The sequence below is a fragment of the Patagioenas fasciata genome, chromosome 32 (genome assembly GCF_037038585.1).
Source record: "Patagioenas fasciata isolate bPatFas1 chromosome 32, bPatFas1.hap1, whole genome shotgun sequence".
Lineage (NCBI taxonomy): Eukaryota > Metazoa > Chordata > Aves > Columbiformes > Columbidae > Patagioenas > Patagioenas fasciata.
In genome coordinates this window covers 2714374-2727325 of record NC_092551.1, presented here as the reverse complement: position 1 = coordinate 2727325, position 12952 = coordinate 2714374, and the positions used below count along the sequence as shown (strand labels likewise).

At 59.5% G+C, this 12952-nt stretch overlaps 2 protein-coding genes across 9 annotated transcripts in view; both read right to left on the bottom strand.

The window, feature by feature from the left end:
• Window positions 1–734: 734 nt before the first annotated feature.
• Window positions 735–9702, bottom strand: LOC136113994 (macrophage mannose receptor 1-like). 2 transcript variants are annotated; one of them, XM_065859283.2, is made up of 8 exons: window positions 8849–9702; window positions 8198–8323; window positions 8010–8108; window positions 7592–7648; window positions 4924–5319; window positions 3553–3698; window positions 2034–2143; window positions 735–974 (listed from the first exon to the last, which is right to left on the bottom strand). In XM_065859283.2, exons 1-8 carry the CDS (start codon window positions 8916–8918, stop codon window positions 848–850), a joined length of 1131 nt encoding a protein of 376 aa, XP_065715355.1. In that variant the 5' UTR covers window positions 8919–9702; the 3' UTR covers window positions 735–847. The 2 variants fall into 2 exon arrangements, with proteins under 2 accessions (XP_065715355.1, XP_065715356.1); XM_065859284.2 differs by having other exon boundaries at window positions 5047–5319.
• A 766-nt stretch (window positions 9703–10468) lies between these two features.
• PNPLA6 (patatin like domain 6, lysophospholipase) overlaps window positions 10469–12952 on the bottom strand; it is a 39032-nt gene continuing 36548 nt past the window's right edge. For all 7 annotated transcript variants that reach the window (XM_065859273.2, XM_065859274.2, XM_065859272.2 and 4 more), the window contains 2 exons: window positions 12790–12893; window positions 10469–10804 (listed from right to left, as the gene is read on the bottom strand). In XM_065859273.2, coding sequence (XP_065715345.1) covers window positions 10745–10804; window positions 12790–12893 — 164 coding nt within the window. In that variant the 3' untranslated portion in view covers window positions 10469–10744. The remainder of the gene's footprint in view (window positions 10805–12789; window positions 12894–12952) is intronic.

The following is a 12952-nucleotide window of genomic DNA, read 5'->3' as shown; positions in this document are numbered from 1 at the left end:
CGGGGTCCTGCGGGGGGATTTAGGGGTCCTGGGGGGGATTTGGGGAAGCCCTGGGGTGTCTGGGGGTTATTTGGGGGAGCCCTGGGGGGATATTTGGGGGGGTCTGGGGTGTAATTGTGGGTCTGGGGGGTATTTTGGGGGAGCCCTGGGGGGATATTTGGGGGGTCTGGGGTGTAATTGTGGGTCTGGGGGGTATTTTGGGGAGCCCTGGGGGGATATTTGGGGGGGTTTGAAGTGTAATTATAGGTCTGGGGGGTATTTTGGGGGATCCCTGGGTGCATATCTGGGGGGTCTGGGGTGTAATTGTGGGTCTGGGGGGTATTTTGGGGGAGCCCTGGGTGGATATTTGGGGGGTTTGAAGTGTAATTATGGGTCTGGGGGGTATTTTGGGGAGCCCTGGGGGGATATTTAGGGGGTCTGAGGTGTAATTATGGGTCTGGGGGGTATTTTGGGGGATCCCTGGGTGCATATCTGGGGGGTCTGGGGTGTAATTGTGGGTCTGGGGGGTATTTTGGGGGAGCCCTGGGTGGATACTTGGGGGGTCTGGGGGGTATTTTGGGGGAACCCAAAGGATAATTAAAGGGATTTTGGGAGATCCCTGAGGGTCCAAGACCCCCATAAACCTCCCACCCCACATCACCGGGTGTCCCCAACCCCACCCAGCCCCCCCAAATGTCACCGGCGGGGGGTGTCACTCCACACACATCTTTATTCCTACACAGGAACCCCCCAAAACCCCCCCCCCCGGACCCCGAATTTTCACCCAAATGGACACAGAGGTGAGTAGAGGGGGGTCATGGGGACCCCCCCAGAGTGCTCGGGTCACTTTTGGGGTGTCACTTTGCGTTCAGGGGGGTCCCTCGCACACCCAGGGCAGGTGGCCCCCACAGGGGTAATCGAACCACTCGCCGTCCCCCCCCACGGCCCCACAGTTTTCCTGTTGGCCCCCGTTGGGCTCGTTCCGGTGCCACCAGCTGTGACAAAGAGGGGGGGACACGACATCTTGGGGGTGTCCCCAAGTGTCCCCGTTGTTCCTTTAACCCCCCCCAGAACGCCTGGGTCCCTCCTGTCCCCCAATGAGGAGGAGACCCCCCTAAAGAAGGGTCCCCCTGTCACCATAGGGTCCCACCTGTCCCCTCAACTAAGGAATAGACCCCCCCTAAGTAGGGGACCCCCCCATAACCCCTGGGTCCCTCCTACCCCCCAACAAAGGAGGGGACCCCCCCCCCAGAACCACAGGGTGCCCTGGGGACCCCCCCAAAAAAGGGACACCCCCCCCAAATCACCCTGGGGTCCCTCCTGTGTGCCCCCCCCAAAGAAGGGACCCCCCCCAATAACCCTGGGGTCCTGTGCACCAAAGAAGGGACCCCCCCAAACAAGGGACCCCCCAATCACCCTGGCATCCTGTACCCCAAATAAGACCCCCCCCCGTCACCCTGGGGTCCCTTCTGTCCCCCCCTAAAAGAAGGGAGCCCCCAATCACCCTGGGGTCCTGTACACCAAAGAAGGGACCCCCCCAAAGAAGGGACCCCCCCCATAACCCCAGGGTCCCTCCTGTCCCCCCGCAAAGAAGCGAACCCCCCAAGGAAGGGACCCCCCCAATCATCCTGGCATCCTGTACCCCAAATAAGACCCCCCCACGTCACCCTGGGGTCCCTTCTGTCCCCCCCCAAAAGAAGGGACGCCCCCAATCACCCTGGGGTCCTGCACACCAAAGAAGGGACCCCCCCAAAGAAATGACCCCCCCCAATCACCCTGACATCCTGTACCCCAAATAAGAAGCCCGGGTGTCACCCTGGGGTCCCTCCTGTCCCCCCCAAAAAAGAAGGGACCCCCCCATCACCCTGGTGTCCTGTACCCCAAATAAGAGATTCCCTCCATAACCCCAGTGTCCCACCTGTGTCCCCCCAAAAGAAGGGACCCCTCCATAGCCCCAGTGTCCCTCCTGTGTCCCCCCAAAAGAAGGGACCCCCCCAAAGAAGGGACCCCCCCCAAAGAAGAGACCCCCCCCCGTACCGTTGTCCCCCCCGTACCTGCTCTCGGGGGTCACCACGGTCCCGTTCGTTCTCTTCCAGGTGCCCTCGACCTCTGAGTCGCGGATTCCGAGCCAGGACGAACCTTCCAGCATCTTCCGGATGTGATCCTGGGGACAAAACCGGTGTCACCCGCCCTTGGGGACAGCGAGGGGACAACAGGGGGTGGTGGCAGGTAGGACCTGACGCCCTCCACACCCCCCAGCTCTCTAGGTGGGGTTTTGGTGCCGGGGGGGGCAGTTCAGAGGAGGTTTGGGGGTCAGGGGTCGCAGCGTGAGGGGCACTCAGAATCTAAGCTGGGCTTAAAGACGGCTTATCTGGGGGTTTGGGGTCAACGTTGTGAAAAATGAGGGGTGGGGTTCAAGTTAGAGACTCGTTAGGCTCTGGACTAGTTTAGGACTAGGTTAAGTCTCATATGTTTAGGATTAGGACTGGGTTAGAGCCTTATTGGGGTCTAGACTAGCTTAGGACTAGTTTAAGTCTCATATGTTTAAGATTAGGACTAGGTTAGAGCCTTATTGGGGCCAGGACTAGCTTAGGCTTAGATACTGTATGTTTAGGGTTAGGGCCTTGTTGGGGTCTGGACTAGCGTAGGCTTAAGTCCTATATATTTAGGATTAGGGCTGGGTTAGAGCCTTATTGGGGTCTGGAGTATCTTAGGGCTAGTTTAAGTCCTATATGTTTAGAGTTAGGGCTGCGTTATAGTCTTACTGGAGTCTGGACTAGTTTAGGACTAGTTTAAGTCCCATGTATTTAGGGTTAGGGCTGGGCTAGAGCCTCAGTGGGATCAGGACTATATCAGGCTTAAGTGCTATATATTTAGGGTTAGGGCTGGGTTAGAGCCTTGCTGGGCTCTGGACTAGCTTAGGGCTAGTTTAAATCCTATATGTTTAGGATTAGGGCTGGATTAGAGACTCGTTGGGTTCTGGAGTATTTTAGGGCTGGTTTAAATTTCATATGTTTAGGGTTAGGGCTGAATTAAGGCCGTGTTGGGGTCTGGGCTATTTTAGGATTAGCTTAAGTCCTATAAATACATGTAGAATTAGGTTTAGGATAGGCCTGGGATTACAGTTATGCATAATTGGATTAGGGTTAGAGTTAAGGCCAGTTTTACCATTAGGGACAGGCTTAGGGTCAGGCTTAGGGTTAGAGCCAAGCTTAGGACGAGGCTTAGGAACAGGCTTACGGTCAGTTTTAGCGTTAGGCATAGAATTAGGGGCAGGTTTTGGCTGGATTTGGCTCAGTATTAAGGCTACACCTCTGGTAGGAATGATGTCAGGTTTAATTGTAGGAACATTAGGCTGTAAATTTAGGCTTAAAAGGACAAAATTTAGGCCAAGCTTAGGGTGAGCGCTCAGCAACCTGGGGGAAAAGCGGGGTGTGGGGTTTATGACAAGGCTTTATGGGGTTCCAGATGCTTCCTGTCCCACAGAAAATAGCCCCCTCCCCACAAAGCTCAGCTTAGGCACCACAGTGTCCCCTGTCCCCGTCCCCCGTCCCCTGTCCCCCCCCATGTCACCTTCTCCTCGGGCCCGTCCACCTCCAGGAGCTGCGAGCCCAGGAGCGAGCAGAAATTTTGGGCGTTTTCCCAGGAATTGGCCATTTTTGAGTAAAAATAGCAAGAATTCTGGAAATAAGTCCAGCCTTTGGAGCAGGGGGGACAACCTGGGGACAAGGGGACACAAAAGAAGGCAGTTGGAGCTTTGCTTAAGCCACACGTTAGGGTTGAATTTTAGGCCTTCGTCAGGCCTAAGTTTGCCTCAGGGTTAGGACGCCAATGGGGTTTGACCTCCCTTAGGATTAGCTTAAGTTTCATCTCATATTGAGCTTCGCTTAAGCCACATCCCTGCAGGTTAGCAACGAATTTGAGGTGATGTAGGTAAAGCCAAGCTTAAATACTTGAAATCAGTTCTAGGGTTAGCTTAAGCCCTCTAAATCACCCTAAATACATGGTTAGATCAGGCTTAGTGCCCTATTGCAGCACGAGCTTCGCTTAAGCCGCATCCCTGCCAGGTAAGCGCTCGATTGCAGCCAATGCAAGTTAAGCCAGGCTTAAATACTTGGAATCAGTTCTAGAGTTAGCTTAAGCCCCCTAAATCACCCTAAATACATGGTTAGATCAGGCTTAGTGCCCTATCGCAGCGCAAGCTTCGCTTAAGCCACATCCCTGCAGGTTAGCAATGAATTTCAGGTGATGTAGGTTAAGTCAAGCTTAAATACTTGAAATCAGTTTTATAGTTATCTTAAGCCCTCTAAATCACCCTGAATACATGGTTAGATCAGGCTTAGTACCCTATTGCAGTGCAAGCTTCACTTAAGCTGCATCCCTGCCAGGTAAGCGCTCTATTTCAGACAGTGCAAGTTAAGCCAAGCTTAAATACTTGAAGTATTGGTTCTAGGGTTAGCTTAAGCCCTCTAAATCACCCGAAATAAATTGTTAGATCAGGCTTAGTGCCCTATCGCAGCGCAAGCTTCGCTTAAGCCGCATCCCTGCCAGGTAAGCGCTCTATTTCAGACAGTGCAAGTTGAGCCAGGCTTAAATACTTGAAATCAGTTCTACAGTTAGCTTAAGCCTCCTAAATCACCCTAAGCACATGGTTAGATCAGGCTTAGTGCCCTACTGCAGCGCAAGCTTCGCTTAAGCCACATCCCTGCAGGTTAGCAATGAATTTCAGGTGATGTAGGTTAAGTCAAGCTTAAATACTTGAAATCAGTTCTATAGTTACCTTAAGCCCTCTAAATCACCTTGAATACATGGTTAGATCAGGCTTAGTGCCCTATTGCAGTGCAAGCTTCACTTAAGCTGCATCCCTGCCAGGTAAGCTCTCGATTGCAGCCAACACAAGTTAAGCCAGGCTTAACTATTCGAAATACGGGTTCTAGGACTGACAGGCGCGGGAGCAAACGTCGTCCTTGGTGCCGTGCACGACCCAGCGGCTCCACTCGCGGTCCCCGGCGTAGAGCATCACCACCGACTGCCGGTTGTTGCCGTAATTAAAGAAGAGCTCGTTACCGGCCAGCGCCAGCAGCCCCCCGGCGCGGCACTCCCAGCGCTGCAGCGGCGCCGCCGGGTCCCGGCACGGCTCCAGCCGCACCAGCGCCAGGTTTTGGCTCCGTGTGGCGGTGACGCAGCGTTGGGTCCCCCAGGATTGTAAGCGGCCACCGGGGAGCCACCGGAAGCGCTGGGATGGGGCTTGGGGACGACACGGTGACGCCGTCAGGAGCTGCCCCGAGGCTTCGACGCACACGGATTGGGCTTCGTTGTAGAGCTGGAAGGAGCTGGAGGCTGCGGGGACATTCCTGGTGAGTTGGGGACATTCCTGGTGAGTTGGGGACACGTGGGGACAAGGGACATATGTGGGGATTGAGGACATGGCCATAGGTGACACCTGGGGACAGGGACAGGGAACAGGGCTTCATTGTAGAGCTGGAAGGAGCTGGAGGCTGCGGGGACATTCTTGGTGAGTTGGGGACATTCCCGGTGAGCTGGGGACACGTGGGGACAAGGGACATATGTGGGGACTGAGGACATTGCCATAGGTGACACTGTGGGACAGGGACAGGGCTTCGTTGTAGAGCTGGAAGGAGCTGGAGGCTGCGGGGACATTCCTGGTGAGTTGGGGACATTCCCGGTGAGTTGGGGACACGTGGGGACAAGGGACATATGTGGGGATTGAGGACATGGCCATAGGTGACACCTGGGGACAGGGAGAGGACTTGGGCTTCATTGTAGAGCTGGAAGGAGGCAGAGGCTGCAGGGACATTGGCGGTGAGTTGGGGACATTCCTGGTCAGTTGGGGACACGTGGGGACAAGGGACACACGTGGGGACTGAGGACATGGCCATAGGTGACACTGTGGGACAGGGACACACAGAAAGCTTGAGCTTCACTGTAGAGCTGGAAGGAGCTGGAGGCTGCGGGGACATTGACGGTGAGTTGGGGACATTCCCAGTGAGTTGGGGACACATGGGGACAAGGGACACACGTGGGGATTGAAGACATGGCCATAGGTGACACTTGGGGACAGGGACAGGGAACAGGGCTTTGTTGTAGAGCTGGAAGGAGGTGGAGGCTGCGGGGACATTGACGGTGAGTTGGGGACATTCCCCATGAGCTGGGGACACGTGGGGACAAGGGACACACGTGGGGATTGAGGACATGGCCATAGGTGACACCTGGGGACAGGGACAGGGAACAGGGCTTTGTTGTAGAGCTGGAAGGAGGTGGAGGCTGTGAGGACATTGACGGTGAGTTGGGGACATTCCCAGTGAGTTGGGGACACATGGGGACAAGGGACACACGTGGGGATTGAGGACATGGCCATAGGTGACACCTGGGGACATGGACAGGGAACAGGGCTTCATTGTAGAGCTGGAAGGAGGCAGAGGCTGCAGGGACATTGGCGGTGAGTTGGGGACATTCCCGATGAGTTGGGGACACTTGGGGACAGGGGACACACGTGGGGATTGGGGACAAATGTGGGGATTGAGGACATGGCCATAGGTGACACTGTGGGACAGGGACAGGACTTCGTTGTAGAGCTGGAAGGAGCTGGAGGCTGCGGGGACATTCCCGGTGAGTTGGGGACATTCCCGGTGAGTTGGGGACATTCCTGGTCAGTTGGGGACACGTGGGGACAAGGGACACACGTGGGGATTGAGGACATGGCCATAGGTGACACTGTGGGACAGGGACACACAGACAGCTTGAGCTTCATTGTAGAGCTGGAAGGAGGCGGAGGCTGCGGGGACATTCCTGGTGAGATGGGGACATTCCCGGTGAGTTGGGGACACGTGGGGACAAGGGACACCCATGGGGATTGAGGACATGGCCATAGGTGACACCTGGGGACAGGGACAGGGAACAGGGCTTCATTGTAGAGCTGGAAGGAGGCAGAGGCTGCAGGGACATTGGCGGTGAGTTGGGGACATTCCCGATGAGTTGGGGACACTTGGGGACAAGGGACACACGTGGGGATTGAGGACATGGCCATAGGTGACACTGTGGGACAGGGACAGGACTTGGGCTTCATTGTAGAGCTGGAAGGAGGCAGAGGCTGCGGGGACATTGACGGTGAGTTGGGGACATTCCCGATGAGTTGGGGACACTTGGGGACAGGGGACACACGTGGGGATTGGGGACAAATGTGGGGATTGAGGACATGGCCATAGGTGACACTGTGGGACAGGGACAGGACTTCGTTGTAGAGCTGGAAGGAGCTGGAGGCTGCGGGGACATTCCTGGTGAGTTGGGGACATTCCTGGTGAGTTGGGGACACGTGGGGACAAGGGACACACGTGGGGATTGAGACCATGGCCATAGGTGACACTTGGGGACAGGGACAGGGACACACAGACAGCTTGAGCTTCATTGTAGAGCTGGAAGGAGGCGGAGGCTGCGGGGACATTGACGGTGAGTTGGGGACATTCCTGGTGAGTTGGGGACATTCCTGGTGAGTTGGGGACATTCCCAGTGAGTTGGGGACACTTGGGGACAGGTCTATGGGTGACACTGTGGGGCAGGGAGGGGACAGGGGACAGGTGACAGGGACACGCACCCGCGCTCGGTGGCTCCTTCGCCTTCTCCGCTTCCAGCGCCGCTGTCAGGGCTGCCACTGGGTGGGGACATTGGGGACACAAGTGTCACCGTGTCACCGCAATGTCCCCAGGAGGGGCCAAGGGGCTGGTGTTGGGTTTGGTGGGGACATTGGGGACACACGTGTCACCACAATGTCCCTTGGAGGTGGGGGGCGAGGGGCTGGTGTTGGGGACATTGGGGACACGCGTGTCACCACTCAGGGTGTCCCAGGGCTGGGGTTGGGATTGGGGGGGACATTGGGGACACAGGTGTCACCACAAGGTCCTGGTGTTGCTGAGCCCGCACGTCCCCCCTGGGCAGCCCCACAACTGTCCCTCTGTCCCCCTGCAGCCCCCACATTGTCACCCCCCCGGTGACAACGACCCCACCGTGCTCACCGTGCCGGAGGCCACCAACGAGGACGGTGACATTGAGCAGCACCGACACCCCCAGTGCCACCAGTGTCACCAGCAGCAGCCACGACCTGGAGCAGCGGACTGGAAACGAGGGAGGTGAGTGACGAAAGTGACACAAAGGTGACACAAAAGTGACAAAAAGCCCCCCTCCCCACCTCGGTGACACTGACCGTGACGCGGTGACACCGGTGTCCTCGGTGCCGGGGGGTCGGGGACGCACTTGAGGTTGGGGACGGTGACAGGGGGGTCCAGGGGCTCGTAGGGGTTCTCGTCCGGGGGGGACGTGTCACCGCAGGCTGGGGAGGGGACAGAGGTGACAGCGCTGGGGACACCCCTTTGGTGTCACCATATGCCCTAGGGACACCCTTGGGGACAACAGATGGACATGGGGGTCCCTTTGGTGCCACCACCCACATTGGGGACAGTAAATGGACACGGGGGTCCCTTTGGTGCCACCACCCACATTGGCGACACCCTTGGGGACAATAGATGAACATGGGGGTCCCTTTGGTGCGACCACCCACATTGGGGACACCCTTGGGGACAATAGATGGACATGGGGGTCTCTTTGGTGTCACCACCCTGGGGACACCCTTGGGGACAATAGATGGACATGGGGTCCCTTTGGTGTCACCACCCACCTTGGGGACAACAAATGGACACAGGGGGCCCCTTTGGTGCCACCACCCACCCTGGGGACACCCTTGGGGACAAAAAATGGCCATGGGGGTCCCCCAGCACTGTGACACCCCAAAGTGACACTGGGTGGTGCATTAGGGCCATGGGGACACCTGTGTCACCCCCCCCGGGATGTCACCCACCTTCCGTGCCACCGGGTCCCTGTGGCCACGCTTGTCCCTGCCCCTGGGTGTCCTCGAGGTTGCCGTACATTGTCCTTGTCACACGCCGAGCTGTCCCCAACGCGTCCCCAAAGTGTCCCCACTGATAAAGCCAGCGGGAAGCCGGGGGGGGTGACAGTTCCGGATGTCCCCCACTTGGGGACAAGCCACAAAGAGGCCCCCGAGCCCCAGCGGGTCTGTCCCTTGGTGACACCAGTGACAGTCCCCAAGGGTTGTGGCGAAGAGCCCGGTGTCACCGGGGTGTCCCCAGAGGGTGACAGTGGGACAGTGTCTGCGGTGTCCCCATGTCCAGGGTGTCCCCATGTCCCCATGACCAGTGTGTCCCCACCCAGTGTCCCCATGTCCAGTGTGTCCCCATGACCAGGATGTCCCCATGACCGGGATGTCCCCATGTCCAGTGTGTCCCCATGTCCAGTGTGTCCCCATGTCCAGTGTCCCCACATCTGGGATGTCCCCATGACCAGTGTCCCTATGTCCAGTGTGTCCCCATGTCCAGTGTCCCCATGCCCAGTGTCCCCATGCTTAGTGAGTCCCCATGTCCAGTGTGTCCCCATGACCAGGATGTCCCCATGACCGGGATGTCCCCATGACTGGGATGTCCCCATGTCCAGTGTGTCCCCATGTCCAGTGTCCCCACATCTGGGATGTCCCCATGACCAGTGTCCCTATGTCCAGTGTCCCTATGTCCAGTGTGTCCCCATGCCCAGTGTCCCCATGCCCAGTGTCCCCATGTCCAGTGTCCCCATGCTCAGTGTGTCCCAATGTCCAGAGCGTCCCCATGCCCACATTGTCCCCACACCCATCACACCCTGCTGTCCCCATCACCAGGGTGCACCCATGCCCACCCCAGCACCCACAGTGTCCCCAAGGCGGGTTCCTGTCCCCGTGCTGTCCCCAGGAAGGGGACAGGAAGGGCTCGCTGTTATCAGCCCCCGCCAGCCCCGGCCACCACGCCGCTGGCCCCTCAGGGTGACAGTTGACTTGTGGTGACACCCGTTGTCCCCTCACGGTGACAGCTGTCTTGTGGTGACACCAGTTGTCCCCTCACGGGTCCCCCGCCCCTCCCTGTCCCCCAGGGTCCCCAGATGTGAACCGCTGACCCGCGGTGCAGCAACGGGGCGGGGCCAACGAGGGGGCGGAGCCGCGGAGGGGGCGGAGCCACGGAGGGGGCGGAGCAGAGATGGAGGGCAGAGACGCACAGGGGGTGGAGCGATGCAGGGGGCGGAGCTACCGGGGAGGGGCGGAGCCACAGAGGGAGAGGAGCACATCGTGGGGGGGGCGGGTAGAGACGCACAGAGGGCGGAGCCCAAGAGGGGGCGGAGCCGAGCAAGGGGCAGAGACGCACAGGGGGCGGAGCCACGTAGGGGCGGAGCCCAGGAGGTGGGCGGAGCCCAAGAGGTGGGCGGAGCTGCCGAGGGGGCAGAGCCGCCGTCACCACCGGGTGGTGGAGTCATGCAGGGGGCGGAGTCACTGGGGGGCGGAGCCTCCGGGGGGCGTGGCTGAGAGGAGGGAAACCGGGACGGGGGGGGGAGCGGGGAGTTGGTATAAAAATACAAAGAAATAAAAAGAAATAAAAAGAAATAAATATCCAACTGGTTTGTTTTAAATAATAATTAGAATAATAATAATAATTAAAAAAAAGACCATTTACAGCAGTCTCGTCCCCTCCCCACCCAGCAGGGCCTGGGGGGGGAACTGGGCCAGTGCAACAGTGCAGGGGGGGGAAGAAATGGGGGTCCCTGGAGCCCCCCCCGTGTCCCCCCAGCTTGGGGACAAATGGGGCCAAGGGCCGGTGCCGGAGGGGGGAACGCGGGGACACCTGAGGGAGGTAGAGGCGGCTCCTGGAGGGTTTGGGGTTCAGGTGGGGGGGCCGGGGGGGTCCCGGGCCGGGCGGTGCCGAAGGGTCTGCTCCTCCTCCTGGGGACACAGGGACACGGTGGGGACAGCGGGACGGGGACACGGGGGGGACAGCCCATGGTTGGGGAGTCCTCAGGACCCCCAAACCCAGGGATGCCCCACAGGGGGGTCAGAGCGTCCTGGGGACCCCCCAAACCCAGGGACACCCCATGGGGGAGGGAGGACCCCCTCAAAACCCAGAGACACCCCATGGGGGTTCAGGACCCCCCCAAAACCCAGGTACATCCCATGGAGTGGCCAGGACACCCCAAAACCCAGGGACACCCTGTGGGGGGCTCAGAGCATCCTGGGGAACCCCCCAAACCCAGTGACACCCCATGAGGAGCTCAGGACTCCCCCAAATCGAGGGACATCCCATGGTGTGCTCAGGGTCCCCCCAAAACCCAGATATATCCCATGGGGGGGTCAGGACACCCCAAAACCCAGTGACACCCCATGGGGGGCTCAGGGTCCCTCCAAACCCAGTGACACCCCATGGGGGAGATCAGGACCCCCCCAAACCCAGATACATCCCATGGAGGGGTCAGGACACCCCCAAACCCAGAGACACCCCATGGGGGTTCAGGACCCCCCCAAACCCAGATACATCCCATGGAGTGGCCAGGACACCCCAAAACCCAGGGACACCCCGTGGGGGGCTCAGAGCATCCTGGGGAACCCCCCAAACCCAGTGACACCCCATGGGGGGCTTAGGACCCCCCCAAACTCAGTGACACCCCATGGGGGGCTCAAGGTCCCCCCAAACCCAGGGACACCCCATGGGGGGCTCAGAGCATCCTGGGGAACCCCCCAAACCCAGTGACACCCCATGGGGGGCTTAGGACCCCCCCAAACTCAGTGACACCCCATGGGGGGCTCAAGGTCCCCCCAAACCCAGTGACACCCCATGGGGGGCTTAGGACCCCCCCAAACCCAGTGACACCCCATGGGGGGCTCAAGGTCCCCCCAAACCCAGTGACACCCCATGAGGAGCTCAGGACTCCCCCAAATCGAGGGACATCCCATGGCGTGCTCAGGGTCCCCCCAAAACCCAGACACGTCCCATGGGGGGGTCAGGACACCCCCAAACCCAGTGACACCCCATGGGGGGCTCAGGGTCCCTCCAAACCCAGTGACACCCCATGGGGGGCTCAGGGTCCCTCCAAACCCAGTGACACCCCATGGGGGAGATCAGGACCCCCCCAAACCCAGATACATCCCATGGAGGGGTCAGGACACCCCCAAACCCAGAGACACCCCATGGGGGTTCAGGACCCCCCCAAACCCAGATACATCCCATGGAGTGGCCAGGACACCCCAAAACCCAGGGACACCCCATGGGGGGCTCAGAGCATCCTGGGGAACCCCCCAAACCCAGTGACACCCCATGGGGGGCTTAGGACCCCCCCAAACCCAGTGACACCCCATGGGGGGCTCAAGGTCCCCCCAAACCCAGTGACACCCCATGGGGGGCTTAGGACCCCCCCAAACCCAGTGACACCCCATGGGGGGCTCAAGGTCCCCCCAAACCCAGTGACACCCCATGGGGGAGATCAGGACCCCCCCAAAACCCAGAGACACCCCATGGGGAGCTCAGGGTCCCCCAAAACCCAGTGACACCCCATGAGGAGCTCAGGACTCCCCCAAATCGAGGGACATCCCATGGCGGGCTCAGGGTCCCCCCAAAACCCAGATATATCCCATGGGGGGGTCAGGACACCCCAAAACCCAGTGACACCCCATGGGGGGCTCAGGGTCCCTCCAAACCCAGTGACACCCCATGGGGGGCTCAGGGTCCCTCCAAACCCAGTGACACCCCATGGGGGAGATCAGGACCCCCCCAAACCCAGAGACACCCCATGGGGGAGATCAGGACCCCCCCAAACCCAGAGACACCCCATGGGGGGCTCAGGATCCCAGGGACACCCCACAGAGGAACTCAGGACCCCCCAAACCCCAGTCCCCCCCATTTTGGGGTGTCCCCATGTTGGGGGGGCCACACTCACGGCCTCGGGGGCGCTGGCCCACTCGGGGGGGGCGCAGGCGTCGTCCTCCCCCCGCGCCGGATCGGGCCCCTCGTCCTCGTACTCGGTCAGGTAGTCGGATTCCTCTGGGGGGGGACACACACAAAATTGGGGGGTCAGGATGTGGCCCCGTGTTTGGAGCAGC